This window comes from Poromitra crassiceps (genome assembly GCF_964638095.1).
Source record: "Poromitra crassiceps genome assembly, chromosome: 3".
Taxonomy (NCBI): Eukaryota; Metazoa; Chordata; class Actinopteri; order Beryciformes; family Melamphaidae; genus Poromitra; species Poromitra crassiceps.
Window position 1 is genome coordinate 14,930,833 of NC_139625.1, and position 23,226 is coordinate 14,954,058.

At 43.8% G+C, this 23,226-nt stretch overlaps 1 protein-coding gene across 1 annotated transcript; it reads right to left on the reverse strand.

The window, feature by feature from the left end:
• Nucleotides 1-754: 754 nt before the first annotated feature.
• On the reverse strand, nucleotides 755-23,171 carry fastkd2 (FAST kinase domains 2). Its single transcript, XM_083633894.1, has 12 exons — nucleotides 23,030-23,171; nucleotides 22,106-22,782; nucleotides 21,837-21,943; nucleotides 18,834-18,942; nucleotides 18,362-18,485; nucleotides 16,710-16,849; nucleotides 15,957-16,129; nucleotides 12,118-12,281; nucleotides 11,329-11,544; nucleotides 10,461-10,536; nucleotides 8,415-8,529; nucleotides 755-2,243 (listed from the first exon to the last, which is right to left on the reverse strand). The coding sequence occupies exons 2-12, from the start codon at nucleotides 22,736-22,738 to the stop codon at nucleotides 2,103-2,105; spliced, it is 1,998 nt and encodes a 665-aa protein (XP_083490020.1). The 5' UTR covers nucleotides 22,739-22,782; nucleotides 23,030-23,171; the 3' UTR covers nucleotides 755-2,102.
• Between the last annotated feature and the right edge of the window lie 55 nt (nucleotides 23,172-23,226).

Below are 23,226 nucleotides of genomic sequence, written 5' to 3' on the forward strand. Positions count from 1 at the left end.
CTCCACGCCCCTTCAGAGGCCTTGACCAAAACAAAAACGCAGCCATCTTGTCAACCGCCTAGCCTGCTGTAGCTAATATTAGCTTCCCATAGTTCCTTGCAAAGAGACCATTATCTCGGGAACGGAAGCACTAATCGACACGGGACTGGCGGCATTGGAAAGCTCGTCAAATTTTACATCTAGTAGTAGGTGGGTTGAAGTAACGAAATCAACGCTGAGCAATGTACCCGTTTTTACACATTTTTACAGAAAATAGTTACAACATCAGATGCGCGTAACTCCTACGAAAATGCCTTAAAATGCATGAAATTTTTTTTATGAAGACATCTCCCGACATATATACTACCGTTTACATTTGGTGCAATTTGGAGGCAATTTTATTTTCGATTTATTTCTTGTTCTTTGTATATTTCATTGTCGAAGCCTTCTTCTTCTTCTTCTTTGAGTTTTATGGCGGTTGGCAAACATATATGTGCATTACCGCCACCTACTGGAGTTTGATATCAGCCAAATGCCTGAGGGGTGGGCATAAAAACGAAGGCCACGCGAGCCCAGTGCATTGTGGGAAATGTAGTATTTCGAGTCCCCGCACCCGCACCTCCCCCCCACCACCCCCCCCCACACACAGAGTGGATTTCGGTTGATATCTCTGTGAGTAAACCTCCAATTTCAAAAATTTCAACGGATTCGAAAACCTTAGGGGCGTGAGATTTAATATATATTCATATTCCCCACGGAAAACCCATCCTTTAAAGACCTTTTATTGTGACTAACTCACCACAGTTAAAAGGCCCACATCAAACATCTCCACTGCTCAATTCTCCACAAATAAACCACAGATTCAATTTAACATATTCTTACATTCAAGATATGAATGTACAAGCAGTGCATCTGTGTTCATCTGAACTTTTCTGTTGTATACAGATGAATGACATAGTTTTTAAGGACATAAGAATACGTCCCTATTTCAGGAGTACAACCTGGATTTTAAAAAGATTTCCAGAGGATCGTTCCAACTTCAGAAGTCTTAAAGTGGAAATCCTTAAAGCCCCCGTCCAGTCAGCGTTTCTACCGCTTTAACGGTTGCTGTTCTATTTCAAACGTTCTCAACGTTCTATGAGCGCCTGCTGTACAGACGCACGTCATCTGACTCTGTGCGAGACACCGAAGAGATACGGCCGGAAAAACAGCGCAAGTTACGCCAGAAACAGTATTCCTCCGTAGCTTCGCTGCAAGGAATAACCGAATCGTGCGTTCATGCGCTCCTCGGATATATCGTATTGACGAGTTGTGAGCACATGAACGGCCCTTCAATGTCGTATTTACCAGTGGGAATTTAGGAAATTTCAATGATATACGAGTTTCCGACGTTGTGACGTTGTGCATGAGGATTCGTGACTACAACAATGGCGGAAAGTATGGAGTCCGTGGCACCAATTAACTGTAAAAAGTGATATTTTTTTTTATTCTGTTCATAGTAGCTATCATTTATTTTTAGTAGTTGCACATTATTGCTTTTAGTAAGAAAACACCAAACGAGAAAACAAGCGTCCATGTTTCTTTCCAACCAAGAGCACTTGAATGGTGTCCTGTCGTAATTACGACTCTCTAACGGGTAAGTAGGAGCTTCCGAGGAGCACGTGAACGCAGCATAAGATATCAAACACCGGACAACGGATTTCAGCGCTGATGCCGATGGAAAGAGCGTGACTAGAGATGGTTTAACAAGTGACCAAATGTTTTGGTCACTCAGTGGTGTCAGCTCATCCTCAGTCAGAATCGAATTGTCATACAAACGAGTCCGACTATAGCGTTCCATTGAATCGTACGTCGTCTTCCCATTTTAGCAACAAAATTAAGTTATTTGTCCAAAAATATTTGGCAAACAGTGTGGCTAATCAACACTGTCAGTACATGACTCAGAAACACATGAAATATCTTAAAAACGACCAAATACACTGGAGAGAGGGGGGGGGGGGGGGGGGGCGCTAAGCAAAATGCCAGCACTGTGTGGTTCTGATCTCTGCACAGGCTGAGTGTGCTGGTCAGGTGTTAGTTCCTGACGTTCATTGAACACTCTGACCCCGTCCTCCAGATCGCGCTCAGTCCGTTTTAGGCTCTGCGTGCGCTCCCTGGTCGTCCGCTCCCTGGTCGTCCGCTCCCTGCTGTTCGGGAAAGATCCGCCTCCTGAGGGCCGCCGCCCTCTCCTCCTCGGACACGGACTGCAGCTCCTGCTCCGTTACCTGGGGAACAGAGTGAAGGATATGGAAGGCATAATCAATCAGTAGGTGTGCGTTACACGGTTTTTAAATGCACGACGTGGAAGCGAAGAACCACCCAACGCAAAGTGTATTATGCAGGGGTGCCAACTCACACGTGTCTGGCGGGTGACCCCCTCTTTCATCCTTCAATCTCACGCGCTCACTCTGTCTGCCCAGACAATTCTCATGCCAATTAACACACTGCAGTCGCCACATGTCCCGAGCTGCTCTCTCTCTCTCCCTCTTCATCTCGCATGCGCGCATATAAAGAACTAGCGAGTGCAGCGGAAAATGCCCCCACAATTTTGATGGCAGAAAAATCTTTTCAGGATACAGATCCATGTTTTACGTGCCCCCGTCCACGTCTTCCTGCACGCTGCGCATGGAGAGGAGAAACTGTTTGTCCTGTCCGCTGAGAGGTGGAACTGTCTGTCCTGTCCGCTGTTCATCAGTCTAACCCAGTGGTCCCCGAAACGGGGGGTACTTGGAGGTACTAAAGGGGGCACTTGAGCGAAAGGGGAAAATGGAAAAATGTAAGAATAAACCGTGAAAATTAATGAAATGTTCAAATAAATCTGCTCAGGAGCAGGGTTGGGAAGTAACAGAATACATGTTAGAGCTGTCACTTTTTATTCGAAATTCGAATTTAACTTCTAATGTGGAGGGGGGGGGGCATGTTCGAATGTAATTGACTTTTGTAAATTGATTATTATTTTTTCATATATATATATATATTTTTATTTAATTAACCAAAATTAACCAACTGCCATGTCAGAAAAAGTCTCCAGATTTGTCGCGTTAGTCTCTTCTGAGAAAGATTGTCTCCAGGAGGGTCTGAAAAGTTGTCTCGAGTTGGATGCAGCCAAGTTTGTGAGGCAGTGTTGTGACTGTGAGCATCCAAGCTAACACAGCAGCGGAGAGGAGCTGACTGACTGGACCATGAGGACAGCTGAGGATTTTTTTTTTATATTCTTTTAATATTTTATATTATATTATGTATATTTATACGATGTAACCCGGCAGGCGCGGACTGCATAATCAGGCACGTCGGGCCGATGCCCGGTGGCCTGGCCTGGCCTGCAAAAAAATTAAATAATTAATTAACCAAAAAACTTTGAATATATTCGAACATTTTGCAGGCAATTAAAGTTCGTTCAAACTTTATTTGGGGAAAAAGTGACAGCTCTAATACATGTATTCAGGATACAGTATTTAAAATGCTAAAGGTGGTATTCTGAATACAGTAACTTTCTTTAAAAATAGAATAATTGAAGGGAATACTTTTATTTGTTTGTTTTGTTTTATTTGCTCTAAAATTCACATGAAGCAAGTTGTGCGCACGCAGTGTACGTGCCTCCCGACAACCCTGCTGCTGGATTAAATTTTGTCTTTAAACAGTATCAGTTCCAGGACAAAACAGAACACATTTATTTTATATTTACATTTTAATATTTACATATTTGCATTAATTATTGGATATAGAATTACCCAGCTCAGAACTGCCTTTCAGAGAGATAAGATGTAGCCCATTTTAGTGCCTGTAATTCACATGAAAGCTCTACAACAATTAATTACATAATCAATTTCCAGAGAGATAGGACACAAGTTTTGGCAATCTTACTGTGAGATTTGGTGAGGCGGCTGCATCATAACTGTAGTTTTTTTTTAAGAGCTATGTCAGCTAGTCACGATCTGCTAGTGAATATAAAACTCCATACTACTAACTGTGAATGTTGGTGAGGAATATTATAGACAAATTAAGAGATGGTTTGACGTGAATCCCATTGAAAAGGCTGAGAAATGGTGGTTTATTTTGCTCATATTGCACTTTTATGACCTGGTGACCGCACTGCACTAACTAACAGGTGGTGGTTTTGACGTAGTCAAGATTGTGACACATTGGCTCCGACTTCCTCTCGCGCTTAAAAAAAAAAAGGCTATCTGATGAATATTTCCGAGCTAAATTCACACTTGTTATCACACTGGCTTCAGGGAAATGAGAAAGATAAAGTAGCTATTAAAAAATAAATAAGAAAAAAGGAGGGGAGGCATAATGGTACCAATAGTATCAGTTGCAGGACAAAACATATCGCATTTGTGTTTTACAAACTTGCATAACATTTCCTTTGAAGACAGTGACAAGATCATTCCTAACTAAGCAAGTGAGTGACCCACACAAAAATGGACTCAGCGAGACTATTTTGAAGGATTCCAAAAGTAATCCAAAGTATTTCGCAATAGGTTACTTAACTTGAGTATTGTAATGGAATACGTTACAAATGACATTTCAGGGCATGTATTCAGTATTCTGTAGTGGAATATACATTTTAAAAGTAACACTCCCAACACTGCTCAGGAGGCACTAATTGCAACTCTTTCACGTCAAATGTCTTATTTTGTAATGCTATTTTCCTCAAAAGGTGAGTTATTCATTCATTGCATCATATGCTATATTTTTCTATTGCAGTTTTCCAAGCAAAATGTTGTAGTCGGGTAAAGGGGGTACTTGGATTCAGAAATCAGGGAAAGGGGGTACTGAAGCCAAAAGAAGTTTGAGAACCACTGGTCTAACCAAACAAACCTGCCTGCCTGCCGCATCCCGATCTCTCTGCTCATCAAACTCCACTCCAACCATAAAAGCAGACACATGCATGCAGGAGGCGGAGGGGGCTCAAGCACCTGATAGGGGTGGGAATCGTGGAGTAACTCACGATACGGTCACGATACTTGGCCCTCGATAACGATATTATCACGATACAGCGATTCTGCGATAATCGATATATTGGAAGAAATTTAACCTACGATACATCACGATATCTGTGTAACTGAAGAGAAAAAAATACCCCTAAAAGGCAAGAAGCAGGTATTATTTATTAGCAGAATTGACATGAACTCTCTCAGAGTTCACTCACTCACTCATACCATTTTCGATACCATGGAGGAAAAGTTACACATTAAGTCTTTTTATTATTATTATTAAAACAAGAAAACCTATAGAACCTACCTACCTATATAATTTCTAAAAGTAGATATTAATGATCAAACATTTCCATTCATGTAGCCTACAGTATTTATGTTTTTGTTTCAACTACAAACATAAATAAACGTCAACTTGAAACTATATTTCAACTACCACACACAGCATAATATTTTAGCCTGTTTATTAACACGTTCACTGCCAATGACGAGTTGACTCGTCAAAAAAAATCCAACGGTTGACTGCCAATGACGAGTTGACTCGTCAAAAAAAAAAAAAAAAAAAATTGACGGTGGGACGTGGATCAACGCCCCCCACGTCTCCTATAAAAATATTGGAGCCACCGAACGTGTACAACCCATTCCACTGACCCACTAAGTGGCGACAGTGCTCTCCAGACTAGAAAAAGCAGAGCCAAAACTGCAGGGGAACGCGCGAGGAAACCATTCTCATACTGTAAAATGGATTGGCGAAAACGCTTTCGCTTTCGCGCATTATCGCGCTGGGAGCTGGCGGTGGGGGATTGCAAATTTGCATAATAGATTATGCGTGCAACACACTTTGAAACACGGCAGAAAGCCCACAATCGCACGCAGCTTCATTGCAGCTGAGCTCACAACCAAAACGACTCATGCAGACTCGCCCAAAGAGCAGCCGCCAGCAGCCAGGCAGCACAGACAGGCAGAGCCTCGCTTGTGACAGTGGGACGTGGATCAACGCCCCCCACGTCTCCTATAACAATATTGGAGCCACCGAACGTGTACAACCCATTCCACCGACCCACTAAGTGGCGACAGTGCTCTCGAGACTAGAAAAAGCCGAGCCAAAACTGCAGGGGAACGCGCGAGGAAACCATTCTCATGCTGTAAAATGGATTGGCGAAAACGCTTTCGCGCATTATCGCGCTGGGAGCTGGCGGTGGGGGATTGCAAATTTGCATAATAGATTATGCGTGCAACACACTTTGAAACACGGCAGAAAGCCCACAATCGCACGCAGCTTCATTGCAGCTGAGCTCACAACCGAAACGACTCATGCAGACTCGCCCAAAGAGCAGCCGCCAGCAGCCAGGCAGCACAGACAGGCAGAGCCTCGCTTGTGACAAACGCTGCAAAGCCACCAGAGACACACCCACGGAGGGAGGAGTTTGAAGGAGAGGGGGGTTTCCTGCTGCTATGGAGGAAATTACTGTTCAAAACTATTGTTTAGATGTCTGACGTCTTACGCCAAAAATAAATGGTTAAAGTGACTGTTCTATCGAATTTCACAAAAAGCCATTTATCTCAGAATAAATTTTCAGATGCTGAAACCATGCTGTATTCTACTGCTAATGCCTACATAACTACTAACTCTACAAACTAACTCTTTTAGACAGAGAAAGCACACATTCTATTAGTTCTTTTGAGATCATTTGTGTTCACAAAATCTTAGCAGAAAATAATCCTCGGCTCTTGAAAGATGAGCCAGAATCCTCAAAAAAAAACCTTGGCAGAACCTACCTACAGTATTGAAAAAACGGCTGGCAGTGAATGTGTTAAAAAAAAAAAAAAAAAAAAAAACACATATCGATACTTGGTGCCAGTGTATCGATAACGTATCGCAAGTGGAAATATCGCGATACCGTGAGTATCGATATTTTGTCCCACCCCTAGCACCTGACCCTTTGCCCCTTGATGTCCAAGTGGCCTTTTTGTCTGCAGCTAATTTGACTGTCTTTCAGAGGCTGTAGCAGGCTCATTTGACTGTCTTTCAGAGGCTGTAGCGGGCTCATTTGACTGTCTTTCAGAGGCTGTAGCAGGCTCATTTCTAAAGCTAGAGCAAAGCTACTGATATCATATGAAACTAGAAGACCCAAGGAATTCAGTGCTACCAGGCATTACATGCTAGCTTGTCGGAAAGGGGGGTAAATACCGCTCCAAAGTTAGACTACATTTTGGCAAGGGAAAAACGGGCATGGCCATATTCAAAGGGGTCCCTTGACCTCTCACCTCAATATATCTGAATGATAATGGGTCTCCCTTTACAGACATGCCCACTTTATGCTAATCAAAAAATGTTCCTTCCAAAAAAACATGCAGTTTTTTGCATGCATTATAAATGTGTTATTTTCGCCTATTTCTATCTGAATATTTCCGCATACTAGGGCCCATAAACAACATTGGAATTGCAGATATATGGCTATGACTGGAAAGCTGAGACTCTTGTGAATTAAATTAGTCCAATTGAATTCATGTGTGATGTATGACATGGGGATGGCCATCATATTTCCATCATCATGTTGTAAGCCCTTATTGTATATATATATATATATATATAGACGGTTTTCACGGAATGGTCAGTCCTGCACTTGAATGTTTTTTTTTCTTTTATGTCCATAGCAAACACTGCAACAGGAAGTGAGCGGGGGTTCAATTTAGAATGTTTTTGTTGTCAAGTTAAAACCGTCTATATATATATATATATATATATATATATATATATATATATATATACATTACATATATATATGTAATGTATACATATATATATATATACATTACAGATTTGCAACCTTGACACGCAGGTTTTTTTTGCTTTGAAAATGCTTTTCATTCCCGCTGACATTTTTGAGGGAAAATATATTGCTATTTACATAATGCTAAATTATTTATATTATGTAACAGCAAAAATAAAAAATATAAAAAAGGAGCTTGTTGGATATTAGGATCACGATTTAATGTAGAAGTAATGTACAAGTGTACTGAACAAGTTCACTAACAATGTACATCTTCAAACAAAATAGCACGGGCTATGAAGATGTACATTGTTAGTAAACTTGTTCAGTACACTTGTACATTACTATATGGTACACAGTATATATATATATATATATATATATATATATATATATATATATATATATATATATATAAATAAAATGGTATTCATTATTCTGTCAGATTTGAGAATTTCTCAAAATGACTCTGCATGCAGATTTGATCTTATTTTTCTAAGATAACAGACTGTTGCTTTACGGATGACTGTGCCCTTTAGGATCCGAGAATGAGAATGACATTTAAAGACATTGAAGAGCAACAGAAAAGAAGTGATTACTTTTTAGAAGACTAGTAGCTGCATGATCTTGACAAAAGAAAAGCCTACAGTAATGTGTGATGCTGGAGCGGCCCGAGTCTCACCAGGACAGGAGCGTATCCCAGGATCTTCAGATGCCGAATCTTGACAGCCAGCGGACCACGGGGATGGGACGTCCCGTAACAGAAAGCGGATTGAGGTACCCAGATTACTGCAATTCTAGGACATCAGAAAAAAGACAAAATGTTTTTCAGCATTAAAAGGTCAGCATTTGAATTTAGGCAAGACAGGATGAATCTAGAGATTTGCTGATCTGAAGCTTAAGCCTTAGTTGATATTGACTGGAAGAACAACAAAACTCAAATAGGTTGGCTTTGTTTTCACTGTGACTTGACTTGAAACTTGACTTATTCAAAACAACTCTACAATGAAACTATGCAGGGCGCTCTGTGTGTCTGTCTGTCTGTCTGTCTGTCTGTCTGTCTGTGTGTCTGTCTGCACACTCACTCACACTGAGTAAACTGTATTGTTGAATGTAAAAAAAGCACTTCATGTATATATATATATATATATATATATATATATATATATATTTTTTTTTTTTTGTCATTTGTGTCATAACGAATAATATTTACATGTCTGATGTCAATACAGTTCAAAATAAAAGAATTGAGAGCGAGTTCTGCCTGAGATTGTGTCTTTTACAAAAATGGCCTTTTCTCCTGTTTGTCTTCTCAGAGAGACCTTTTTGGTGAAAACAGGGTGTATATAAATGGCTATAAGTAGAGTACAGAACATGCTAAAAGCTCACTTTTTTTTCCTGGTGAACCCAGAGACGTACATCTTCATTTTGAGGTATTGCAAATCACTTTGGTGCTAATAGATAATTTACTGTGGGTCTTGAAAGATGACCAACAATTATGAAAATCTTTGGCCTGTGCTAAATATTGGCAGTCCTAAACTGGCCATGAATGAGTTAGTTTTGGCTTTCAATTTATACTTCAAGTTCAGTTTATTTATTTCTATACAAATGCTGAGTCTTAGTTCAGTTTTTTAGTTTCAGTTCTTGTTATTTTACTGGTCAGAAATGTTGTAATAACTTCCTGAAAAAAAGCTGATATATAATAGCCTGGCTCCAGACCTTCGAAGCCACACCCACTCCACAGTTGTGGATATCAGGCTAGATATATAACTGTTAATGTTTTTTTGTAATTGTAAATTATGTAATAATTTAATTATAATATAAAAAGTAATCATAAAATAATAATGAAAATAAAGAAAGAGTTCCTGATAATTTGTTTAGGACTTTTATAGAAAGAGCCATTAAATTATTTAGTAATTATAAAGGTGCATTTGATTACTTACTGTTAAGCTTTCGTGGAAAGATCTGCAAAATTATAAACTACTTATTGAAACAAAGAGAGAATAAGATAATTGAAACCATGAGAGAATAAGAGAGATGAATGTGTATATTTAGTATACTAGGGCCCCTCGGGCCCGAAACCCTAGGCTCGCCTGCTGCGCAGCCTCGACCGCAGCTCGGCTCCTGCGTGGCCTCGCCGGCCCTATTGGCATGCGCAGCGCACAATCCCATGCTTTATTGGGATGCGCAGCGCACAATTGCATCACTGATGACATCACTGTCACCGATGATGTCACAACGCCTATGACATGACTGATGCTGTCACAATGCCTATGACATCATCAGTACCATCATCAGACACCTATGATGTCCATCAGTGATGTCATAAGATGATTTTGGTCAATAATGATGTCACCGACGACATCGCTGATGATGTCATAGACATTGTGACATCATCAGTGGGACAAAAATGCAAACAGACAGCAGACAGACAGACACTGCCCACTTGCTCATTTTACATAAAGGAGGATGATATTATCATCCTGTAAACACAGTTGCCCTGAAATCTTCAAAGCCATTGATTTCGAACAGATTGAGGAAAAAGTGTGCATGTAAACAGAGCTAGAGTCTGCCAAAGACCTACATTGTTTTAAACAGAAAGAGTGACCCAACATCCACTGCACCAGCTTAGACAGCATCAAACTTCCCACTCCTGACTATAGAAAGAAATATGTGAAAAACATTGTGGTTAGTAGCTCTCTCCAATACGGATGTGTTGATGTTTTACCTTTGACTGCCCTCTGCTGGAGAACACGCTCCTCCTGCTGTGCTGCCTTTAGTCACTGGTTTGGTTATCACACCATCTGAGAGCACACACACACACACACACACACACACACACACACACACACACACAGACACACACAGACACACACACACACACACACACACACACACACACACACACACACACACACACACACACACACACACACACACACACACATCCGCTACATGTACCATCATATTCCCAAAACTAGCAGAAATTGTGACAAACAAAATCACTAAATAGTGTAGGATAAATGGTTTAGAGGAAAGGCAGAAAATGCAGACATAATTAGTCAATTGTAGTGTCCAAAATAAACCCTAAAAGCCTGTTTTCCTCTTCATTTTTGGCTTTTCTATATGATTAATCAACAGAATGAAGGCTTTTAACTTAAGTTAAATGAAGTTATCCTTTCTTATCCCTGTGGGGAAATTCATCGTCTGCATTTGACCCTTCCTCTACTACTAGGAACCTTCCTAGAACTATGAGCAGAGTTCTTCCTAGAACTTTCCCTGCTTTCGTCAGGGACACTGACAGGAGTGAGGAAACCCACACGAACACAGGGAGAACATGCAAACTCTACACAGAAAGGCCCTGGGATGGCCTGGGGTTCGAACCTGGGACCTTCTTGCTGTGTGAGGCAACAGCGCTAACCACTGAGCCACCATAAAGACTCTTAAAGCATATCTGCCTTATTCCACCGCACAGTTAAGACAGGTACAAATGGAGAAAGAGGGGAACAGAAGATGATCAAAGACTGATCACGTCCTCTCACAGATCGCCAGAATGTTGTGCCTTGGATTCCCTGCCTCCATGACCCGGTCTTTACCTGCGAGGTAGAAGTTCTCCACCATCACCGCTTCCTGCAGCGTCCCGTCTGCCCCGTCTCCCAGTGCGTCCCGCAGAGCCCGCGAGAGCCCGGGGTTGACGGTCAGGCTGTCGGGATCTCCCAGGACAGACGGGGGGACGGTCAGGGGCCGAGGGAGTGGAGGCCGGTCCAGACGGAGACACAGGTCCACTGTCTGAATCATTCTCTCCTTTGTTCCTGGAGAGAGATGGAAAAATATATATTAATTCAATGGGGAGTCTGCCAGCTGGGCAGTGTAGAGGTAATAGCACTCACTGACCACCGCGGAGACCCAGGTTCAATTCCCGGCATCGGTGCTTCCAGCTCGGTCAGACGTTCCCACAGACACAATTGGCCATGCCTGTGTGTGTTGAAGCCGGTGGGGTGTGAGTCTTGGTCGCTGCTCTGTGGGGAGGGGAACTGGAGGGAATAGCGTGATCCTGCCATGTTTTTTGGCAGAGCCAAACTGTACATCAGGTTAGGTCATGAGAAAGATGACGAAGATCCACTTCAGGATCAAAACGTTGTCTGTCTAAATAAATGCAATGTTTTGGGGGAGCAGAAAATTTAGTTGCAAGGGGGCAGAGCAACGATCAGGACAGCAGGGGGAATTGGCCAAGTACAGTTAGTGAGAGAAATCCGGGGGGGGGGGGGGGGGCTAAGGCGGAGTGATAAAATAAATAAATAAATAATAAATAATACAATATGAATTAGGTGTGTTTCCCTCAGCTGGGCTAAACATGTGTGTAGTGTGTGTGTATAGTGTCTGACTTGTAGGGCTGAGCTGCTCCAGTGCTCCACTCTGCAGGAGCTGCTCCAGTGGCGCAGCGGGGAAGTGGTCCAGCAGACACAGACAGTAAACCGCCTTCAGCAGCCCAGCAGTAGACATCTTGGACAGGTAGGAGTCCAGAGCCTTGCTGAGACCGTCCAGGAACCTGGACAAACGCAACAAATAATCACCCTTCATCTACATTTAATGGATTTATATGGTTGTTGTCTGCAAAGATATGCATATCTCTTTTTCATCTTCTTTGGGTGTCCATCCATATTTGAGCAGATTCTGATGATTCCCACTATTTGCCAAAGTCCAAAGCAGCAAGTACTGTCACACTGTAATACTGTGTCACACTGGCTAAGTTCAGCTCAGCTTAGATGCAGCTTTCCTTTTATTGTACAAATAATTAATGAAAGGATTATCTCAGTTGATTAATTAAAGGGACAGCTCACCCTAAAATCCAAAATACATATATTCCCTCTCACCTGCAGCGCTATTTATCCATCTATATCGTTTTGTGTTATTTGTCTGAGTTTTGGAGATATCGACTGCAGAGTTTGGGCTTCTCTCCAATACAATGGAACTGGATGGCACTCGGCTTGTGGTGCTCAAAATGCCAAAGAAATACTGTACATTTGATAAACTCAACAGCAATGTCTCTTTCCAGAAATCATGACCCGGTTACTCAAGATAATCCACAGACCTTGTTATCTCATTCATGGCCAGTTTAGGACTGCCAATATTTAGCACAGGCCAAAGATTTTCATAATTGTTGGTCATCTTTCAAGACCCACAGTAAATTATCTATTAGCACCAAAGTGATTTGCAATACCTCAAAATGAAGATGTACGTCTCTGGGTTCACCAGGAAAAAAAAAGTGAGCTTTTAGCATGTTCTGTACTCTACTTATAGCCATTTATATACACCCTGTTTTCACCAAAAAGGTCTCTCTGAGAAGACAAACAGGAGAACAGGCCATTTTTGTAAAATACACAATCTCAGGCAGAACTCGCTCTCAATTCTTTTATTTTGAACTGTATTGACATCAGACATGTAAATATTATTCGTTATGACACAAATGACAAAATATATATATATATATATATATATATATATATGAAGTGCTTTTTTTACATTCAACAATACAGTTTACTCAGTGTGAGTGAGTGTGCAGACAGACACACAGACAGACAGACAGACAGACAGACAGACACACACACACACACACACAGAGAGAGTTCTGTCCACAGCTGCTGCTGGATCGCACCTCTTCCCAGGGAACACTACTGATCGCCCCGCAAATTAGCATAGGAGGGACACCAAACTGGTCTGAGATCAGCGTCTAGCCTCCTCTGCCTCTGCATCGTTTTCCTCCTCTCGTTCGGGCTGGGACGAATGCTGCGACACAGGAACGGGGTCGGCTTGGCTTTGGGACCAGGCGCTGGAACCGGATCGATCATGTTGGTTTGACTTCCGCGAACAACTCAATCCAGGTTCGCCCTGCAGCAGAGGCGACCAGTGCAGCGCGCCGAGGGGTGTTTCAATGGCGTTTCTCCTCTATGCAACAGGCAGCGTTTCTCCGTTTTCTCCTCCTCTTCCATTTCAAAACAACAGCTGCGGTATGTGTTTGATAACGTGTTGTCGGCTTGTCTTTGAGGCTAGGGACCTGATAACATGTCACAGGCTGGGGAAGTCTTTGAACTACGCGCTGTACTAATAAAAACAAAAACACGTCAAACACGTCATTGGCCCTCTGGGCTATTCCTGATAACACGTCAAAGACGTCTTTGGCCATGAATGAGTTATGAGCAATTTCATGTAGGAACTATTTTCTTTTGACCGAACTACACCCACCAGCTGCTAGCTAGTTCCTACAAAAGAAAATAGTTCCTACATGAAACTGCTCACAACAAAGTCTGTGCATTATCTTGAGTTTCAGATCATTATCATGATTTCTGGAAAGAGACAATGCTGTTGAGTTTTTCAAATGTATTTTTGGGGTGCTTTGAGCACTACAAGCCGAGTGCCATCCAGTTCCATTGAATTGGAGAGAAGGCAGCCAACTCTACCTCTACGGCCGATATCTCCAAAACTCAGGCAACTATAACTACACAAAAAATAATATTCCCATTCAAACCGATTATTTTCAGACCATTACCAAAGTAAATCTGATTATTTATATTTGTCCTGTAATTTGTTATATATTTGATCTGTCATGTGAGCAATGTTGACTTTGACATATTTGGAAAGATATTTGTAAGATGGAAGCAGGCGTAAAGAGAGACTGGTAGCATCTCGAGTGAGTTAGCTGTACCCAACATGTATCTGCATTAGGGGTGTTACAAAGAATCGATTCTGAATCGATCCTCAACTTCCAAATATAGTACCGTAAATTCCGGACTATAAGCCGCGGCTTTTTTCCCGTTTTTTGGCCTTTTTTGGCCCCTGCGGCTTATATAACGGTGCGGCTTATCTATGGATTTTTTCCAAAAAAAAAAAAAAATCTCTCTTTTTTAGCACTCTTTCTAACTATAAATCCACTTCTGTTTTAATTTCCTCTCTTGCCCTCTTTTAACAACATAACATAACATAACATAACACAACACAGGTAAGCAGAAAGAAAAAGACGAAGAAATCACCGCCATGAATGAGGAAATGACTCACCTGCTGGAGGCTGGAGATACACGGCTTGGGCTAAACTTTTACTCCGTGAAACACTATCGATTAAGTCCGACATCGCTCAGAGGTTTGAGCAGCTTGAAAACAAGTTTGAAAACGTGCAGAAGTCCATCCACTCACTCACTAAAGAAAATAATGCAACCGTGAAGAGTTTCTAATGCGGAAAAGCGCATCAGCGCACTGGAGGACAAAAACAACACAGTGAGTCCGAAAGTGGATAAAATGCAAAAACATCGAAACGCTGCACACGCAGGTTGATGACTTAATCAGCAGGAGTAAAAGAAATAACATTCGCCTGATCAATGTAAAAGAGGGAGCTGAGATTGGTGACATGGACGCTTTCGTGGCAAAATCCTGTGTTACATCCTGGACCTGAAGGAAGGCGAGAAACCACCAGAGGTGGACAGGGCACACCGGGCGCCTCGGCCACGTCCAGACCCCGGCCTGCCACCGAGGGCCATCTTCATCTGCCTACTCCGCTGGCCCGACCGTCAACTCATCCTCCAGGCTGCGGGGAAGAAGCCCCTCACCTGGGAGGGTACGCGCTTTTTCGTCCGGCAGGACCTCTCCGCGTTGGTGCAACAGAAACGCGCAACATACAACAGCATCATCGAAAAGGTTAAAGTCAATTGATATCGCTTTGGCGTACTGTACCCAGCGAGACTCGTCATAACCATTGATGGACAGCGGCGGAACAAGAGCTCAAAGTGAAACTGCCGAATATCTTTTGAGTTGGACTGGTCAATAGTACTGTGAGTAACTAAAATAAAAAAATAAAAAACGGAATTCTCTCTTCTTTAGCACTCTTTCTAACTATAAATCCACTTCTGTTTTAATTTCCTCTCTTGCCCTCTTTTCACCACACCGCGGACACTGTGTGCACTGTAAAAAAAACAAAAAATACCATTAAAACACCCGCGGCTTATAGTCCGGTGCGGCTTATATAAGAAAAAAATAGTCACCTTTGAAGGTGCGGCTTATAGACCGGTGCGCCTTATAGTCCGGAATTTACGGTATATTTTTTCCTATCTAAGAGCCCTTTTTTAGGCTATTACTTTCACTTATTTTTCTTGAAGTCACTTCGAATCAAGAGTAGATTTTGAATCGAATCGTGACCCCAGGAATCGAATCGTGAGATACGCCAAGATTCACGTACTGCTCCCTGTTGGTTTGCAGGTCATAGTTGAGAAAGGAGTAGGCCTTGAGGACACACAGCACGTCCTGGAGCTTCAGAGCGTCTGGGTTGGCAATCACCCTCTCAGCAAAGGCCCCCATGAAGGGCGTGGGACAGAAGGCCAGCTGCTCAAACACAGAGAGGAAGAGGACCGCCTGAAACACACAGAAGAAAGAGTTAGCGGCGACGGTCCGGGTAGTGCAGCGATAGACTGTCGAAGGTTCGAGCGCCGGGCGTCCATACAGGCACAATTGGCCGTGTCTGCGGGTGGGAAGACAGATTAAAGGTATGTGTCCTGGTCGCTGCACTAGTGCAGGTCGGTGTTCGGGGCAGGAGGGGAACTGGATCGCGTGATCCTCCCACCTGCTGCGTCCTGCCGGCGAAACCCCTTGCCGTCAGGTGAAAAGAAGTGGCTGTATCGGAGGAGGCATGTGCTAGTCTATAACTCTCCCCAGATCGGCAGAGGGGGCGGAGCAACGGCCGGGACAGCAGAGGGAATTGGACAAGTACAATTTGGAGAAAACGGGGAATGGGGGACTCGATCAAAAGAAGAAGAAGAGCAAAGATATGAGCCGGGTTAAGGTCGAGGCTTTCAAACAGGACAGGTTATTATGAAGTGTGAGCATGCATGTGTTTATTGTTATTATTATGATGTATTTGTTATTTGCTTAAGCAGGTGTAGTTACAGTCAATTATATCGTATTATATTATATTGTATGTGTGTGCAGACAGCACCTGCTTGGTGCTCCATATGTCCATGGTGGAGGCAATGTTGTCTGAGATGGTTGTGAGTAGATCCACGTTTCTGTATTGCAGCTCCTTACATGCCTTCAGGACCATAAATATTTTGTTAAAGGGGATTCCATGGATATTCTCTACCAGGGAGGACAACATGTGGAGAATGGAAGAAAAGAGAGATGGGTTGATGAGAATTTTTAATTAAATGTATTTTTCTGACATTGGAGGTTTGTTGGAGACTAAATGCTGCCTTATACATTATGTATCAGGGTACATGTATATGCAGGAATCCTGAAGTTACATTTAATACCCTTTTTAAGAGCTTTTTTAAGACTTTTTCAACACCTCAATGCAACTTTCGTCACATCGGTGATAGGGGTGTAAATCACAAGTTTCATCACAATACGATATATAGATTCTGTGGACAACGATACGTATTTGCTGATATCACAGTCTGCCACAATACGATATCGATTCAATTCAGGGGTCTGCGATGGATATGGGACGATATCATATCATATCAGTCTTGTCTATACATTTCTTGTCTTGATTTATTCCTACACAGTACCTTAGATTCCGATGAGTGCCTGAACGTTAACTTTTGAGACGTATTACTGATGTATTTAAAATGCTAGGATTGTCTGTTGTATGTCTCTCTGTATGTTATTACTGTATGTTTGTGTTGTATGTCTCTCTGTATGTTATTACTGTATGTTTGTGTTGTATGTCTCTCTGTATGTTATGACTGTATGTTTGTGAGTAATTGGGCCCCCTCCTAAAAGCTTTAAATAGCTTCCTTGGGGCGACCCTATCGCACACACCCTGCCTCAGTACTGAAATGCCATGAATACTGTAATGTACTAAATGATGACGATGTGTGTGAATAAAATCAATCAATCAATCAATCAATCAATATGCCCATTTAACACAATCAGCACAATAGCTACATTTAATACCTCATCAAATGGAGAATCCGTATATTTAGAGAGAAAGGCAAAGTGACCGCCTACTTCCTGCTTCAGCTACGAACCAGACGCGATTTTTTTGTTTTTGTGGTGAACGGCGAAAGACGTTACTTTTTTTTTATCCCGTTTGAATTGTGCCATGAAGTCCACATGTAAACTTTGTCAATTTAAAAGATAACTTTGCATATGAAGAAAGTAGCAGTTTGTTGGAATTGGGGGGTTAGATCACCATATGATTCCCACTGCTGCTGCTCCCCGCTCCCCCAGGGGATGGGTCAGAACAAATTTCGCACACTCAGGTGTGTGACAATCAGTGGGACTTTACCTTTACCTTGTCGTAAAACTGAAACATAACGTTTAGTTTTGTACGAAACCGCTCCATCAACTACATCTCTCGTCTCGAACAATACGTCACACCAACAGCCAACATGGCCTGGCGGGAGAGACTTATGCAACTGATTGTGTGTAGTCTTTCTGATTCATAACTTATTATAGTGCAACAGTTTTCCGACAAACTGCGACTTTCTTGACTTGCAAATTGACAAACTTCCTATGTGTACCTCATGGCACAATTCAAACGGGATCAAATAAATTATTATCTCTCGCATTCACCACCATTCATATTTTTTCCGCTGCTGGTTCGCATAGGGCCCAATAACCATGTTCCCAGTGAGAAGGTTTTACCTATGATCTTCTTACTGCAGATGTCCAGCAGTGGCTTGGAGCGGAGGTCCATGGTGGCCATGGTGGAGATCATGTACTGGGAGTTGGGACGGCTGAACTGGTCCGTCATGGATAAAGCCTTTCTCTGAAGGTGGTGCACAAGTAGGATGTCAGTATGCAGTGAATGCAGCTACTGGCAAAAATGCAGGTCATTTTTGGGGAACAAACACGCAAACAATATTACTATTGGTCAGATTATATCAAGCAAAATAGACCTACGGCCAAGCGAGCACCACTGACTATTCTTTATTTTATTTTTTAGCAAAGGGGTTTTTAGTGTTTAATGGTAATAAACAATAGGAGAGCTGAGAGAGAAATACAGGGGAACTGCAACAGAAGCAAATAATGTATCATGTATGTATGTATGTATGTATGTATGTATGTATGTACAGTATGTGTATGTATGTATGTATTGGCACAGACAGGCACCAACCTCTAGTTTCTTTTTGAGGTCCAGTGGGGCGCCTTTGCCCACTAGACGCATCATGGTCTGCAAAGCCACGACATTCTTGATACTGGGAAGACGGGCTTCCACTATCAGCCTAGGATATAAGAACAATAAATGTCACGTTTGGGCTGGACTACACGACATGTGGATTGCTCTGAAATGTTTTTTTTTTGTTTTTTTTAGATAAATATTGTAACGTATCGGTGATACGCCAAAGAACGGAGAGTTGTAGTTGGTACAGGTTCTTTATTCACAGGCTTCTTTAGCTCCTAGCAGCTAGCTTCACACCGCTAGCTCTACACACAACAACCGGTCTCAGCTCGCTCCATAGCTAGACTCACCCCCGGCACCCCGGCCGTTGGTCCTATATACCCCGTTTCCCCTAGGAACACACCCACACACATTAGTTCCTAGCTACAATCCAGACACTTAGGTTGCACATCACATTACAGGTAATACTTGGATTACCTGAACACGTTACATACTCCTCACCCAACATTAGCTCAATGCCCACATTGACACCCACAACCCACACATATCCCCCTGTACCAAAACACACCACCCCACAACATTTTGTATTCCCCCAATTTGTCTCTTATTATTTCACTACTTCTTAATTTTCGTTCCACCACCACCATTTGCATTTCTTTTCATTCCTTCCTCTTTTCCCATTCCTCTAAATTCAACCCACATTTCAATTCTCTTTTTTTACACACATTTCAATTTACCAATAACCCCCACATTTACCTTATTTCGTTTTCCCTCTTTTCTTTACACTCATCTTCAATTCAACCCACATATAATTTCAGTTCGACAATAACCCCCAACATTTACATAATTCTTTTTCATTACCTTCATTTAAACCTTTTTTCTTACTCACATTATCCCACTTCAACCACTATTTCCATCCCCCCTTTTACAGCTTCTGTCCCCCCTGAAGTACATTACAGTCGACACAACTAAGGCAGTAGTCCTCTACGTCTCCCTTCATCTGTACCCAGTAGAAAACCCGACAAAGGCGGCTGAGTGTTTCTTCAGCCCCTCGATGCCCCTGACCCCTGCGGCCCCTGTGCGCCCCCCGTAGCGCCAGTCCCCGCAGGCAGCTGGGCACCACCACGACGCTGCCACTCTTCCCGCGCCCATCTAACCCCAGAATCCCCGACTCTCTCACCCTCAAGTCCGGAAACAACTCCCACAGTTCCTTCGTGGTACTTGAATACATGCATATCTCCTCCAGGCGAGGCCGGTATCCGGCCGCCACCCACCTGCGCACCGGTCCAACGCTAGCGTCCTCCGCCTGTCTGCGTATCCACTCCTCCAGATCGACATCCTCCATAGTCACATTCTCATCCTCCCGGTCTTGCACTCGCTCGTCCTCCCGTCCCGCTCCCCCAGGGGGCGGCGTGTTGAGGACAGCAGGGCGGACACCATCGGCGTCGATCTCCACCTCGACTTTCTGCAGTGCAGCCGTGGGGGTTGTGTAGCGGCATGGTTGGGCCGGCTCCTCCAGCGTTGACCCCTCTCGCTCCCCCGGGGACACGAGCGCCGCTCCCCCGACTGTAACAGCATTGCAGGTGATGTCGCTCACTTCCCTCTGGCTGTTCAAAACGATCCCCGCTCCAGAGCAGCTAGCCTGGGCCGGCTCAACAGTCACTCTCCTGCCCAGAACAATCGGCTCTGCACTGCTCCGCTGCTCCGCCGCTTGTTGCTCAGGCTGCTCCACCGGCTGTGTGTCTCTTCCAGCGTTCGCACTCTTAGTGCAGTCTCTAGCTAAATGTTCAGGCGACTGGCAAGCCCAACAAAGCCTCACCTGTCCGGCGCCTGCCCGTCTCTCCTCTCCCGCTGTTCTCCAATCTCCGACAGCTTCTTGACATTCTCTGGCTAAATGTCCGATCGCGCCGCATGCCCAGCAGGCTCCCTGCTGTCCATGTCGTTGTCCCGCATACCCGGTCCGTCTCCCGGGAGCGCCTCGGCACCACCTCGCCTCGTGGCCCGGTTCTCCACAGCTCCAACACAGTCTTTGCGGCTCCTCCGTCCGCTTCTCTCCGTGCTGCGCGACCTCTCGTAGCAGCTCCATAAGCCCCTCTGCCCAGGCCGGCGTCGCCTCCAATAGCCGTCTAATCTCCTGCATCAAGCGGGCTTCCATGCCCGCCAGCACCGAGCTGATCTCTGTCGTCAGCTCTTCTTTTCTCCCGTTCGCCGACAGGCATTCTTCTAATCGCACCATCACACGTGGCGCTCGTAGCAGCTAGCTCACACAGCTAGCTCGCTACTGCTAGGTCGCTCGAGCCTTTTGATCTCCAACTTTTTCTCCGCCGTTCCTCCTCACTCTCCCCCCTCTCGACCGAAATCAGGCGTTACCGCTTCACTTCTGACACCAATGTAACGTATCGGTGATACGCCAAAGAACGGAGAGTTGTAGTTGGTACAGGTTCTTTATTCACAGGCTTCTTTAGCTCCTAGCAGCTAGCTTCACACCGCTAGCTCTACACACAACAACCGGTCTCAGCTCGCTCCATAGCTAGACTCACCCCCGGCACCCCGGCCGTTGGTCCTATATACCCCGTTTCCCCTAGGAACACACCCACACACATTAGTTCCTAGCTACAATCCAGACACTTAGGTTGCACATCACATTACAGGTAATACTTGGATTACCTGAACACGTTACAATATAAATAGTCAAGTTGATGCCTATATATCATTCCAAAGCCAGCTACTTTAAAGATGCTAAAATATAAGATAGCTTTCTCATGTAAAATGTTTTTGGTCACTGCATAATTCAACGTATGTTATGTACGGTAATAGTTTTGGTGTCTTTACTAATTATTCAAAAATGTGGAACATAGTAAAAAAGAAAGAGAGAAAATAAATTGTGGTGTCAAACTTTTGATTTTTAGCAGCATACACAATACATACAGTATATGATGAGAGAGCCTGACTCTGGCTAAATCATACCGGCGGTACACACCATTTGATGAACCTCACCTCATGCCCTCCTTCAGTGCGTTGACGTTGGGGGACGTTGGGCCCATGTGGTCCAGAGTGGAGGCCAGGATGGACAGACACTTCTCATCAAACTCGTTCATTTTCTCCTGTACGTGGAAGAAAATACACATTTTTACACAAACAAGAGGCAGACACATACCACAAAGAGAACCTCTTTTTCCTGTAAACAGGAAATACAAACTTCTACAAGTCTGACAACGCACACCATTTGATTGGCCATCTACCCACTTGCCCTATGATTGCCTAACCTGGCAGGTTCGGAGGAAGGCCTGGACCACGAGGCTGCGTTGGGGCACACCCAGTTTGACCATGGCCAGGAGGGAGTAGGTCAGGTCCCTGGACTGCATGTGCCCCGCAGCCTTCATAGCCCTCTGCAGCAGCTCGTCAAACTTGGGGTGTTCGAACATCAGCTGCAGTTCATAGCGCAGCTGCTCCTCTGACATCGTCTTGGTGGTGATCCATATCTGCGTCAGGCAGCTGCTGACCTGACGATCTGTGGGCGAGTACTGAGCGGTCAAGTCCAACACATCGGTAGGGGAGCCACACGCCCCCAGCTTGTTATAGAAAGGTGCCAGTGTCTGCTCCGAGACGGGCTCTGGAGGCTGGAACTCGGTAGGGAGTGACAATTGATGCTCCTTCTCTTCCAGCCCCTCACTGTGAAGCTTACCCTGACAGTAGTATCTTACTGGACTCAAAAGATTCCCAGCCAGCAGGGTCTGGCTCTGTCTGGGGCTCCAAAACTGGGATAATGGCTGATCAGGGGAAGAAGAAGCGTCTCTGGCTGACGCCATGACCTGGAGACCACGCTGTTGCCATAGTGACCTGCGGCTGCAGAAGCGCAGGGCCCACCTCACGACCTCTTCTGTCACCCAGACAGACATGGTTCCCCGATCACTCAGAAGCTACTGAAAGAGAGGTGTCGCGACTGAAAAAATAGAAACGAGATATTAGGACTTTACTAGAACTAGTTCAACACTTTAGTCCTGTAGCAATAGGCTTTAGTCCCACTAGTGACAAAGACACACATTTGAAAAATGGTAGCGATGGAGCCAGTTAAAACTGTCACAACAAAGTAATACATTGAGCTAGCGTACAAGGTCAAAAAAACAGCACCTTCCTTCAAATCCAGCCGAACTGGCAAGCTAGCTAACGCTAGCTAAGATGCTACCTACCTTACGCGTTATTATGGAACCCATATATCATTCTCCCAGAGGAACACATGGCAGTTACTGGGTCGTGTCGTGTAAGATCTAGCAGAAAACGGCATTTAAGGACATACACTTTTTATTAGCATATTCCACGATTCCACGCCACTCGGTATGTGCGCTGCCATTATAGGTCCCCCTCGATACAACATGAGCTGTCAAGA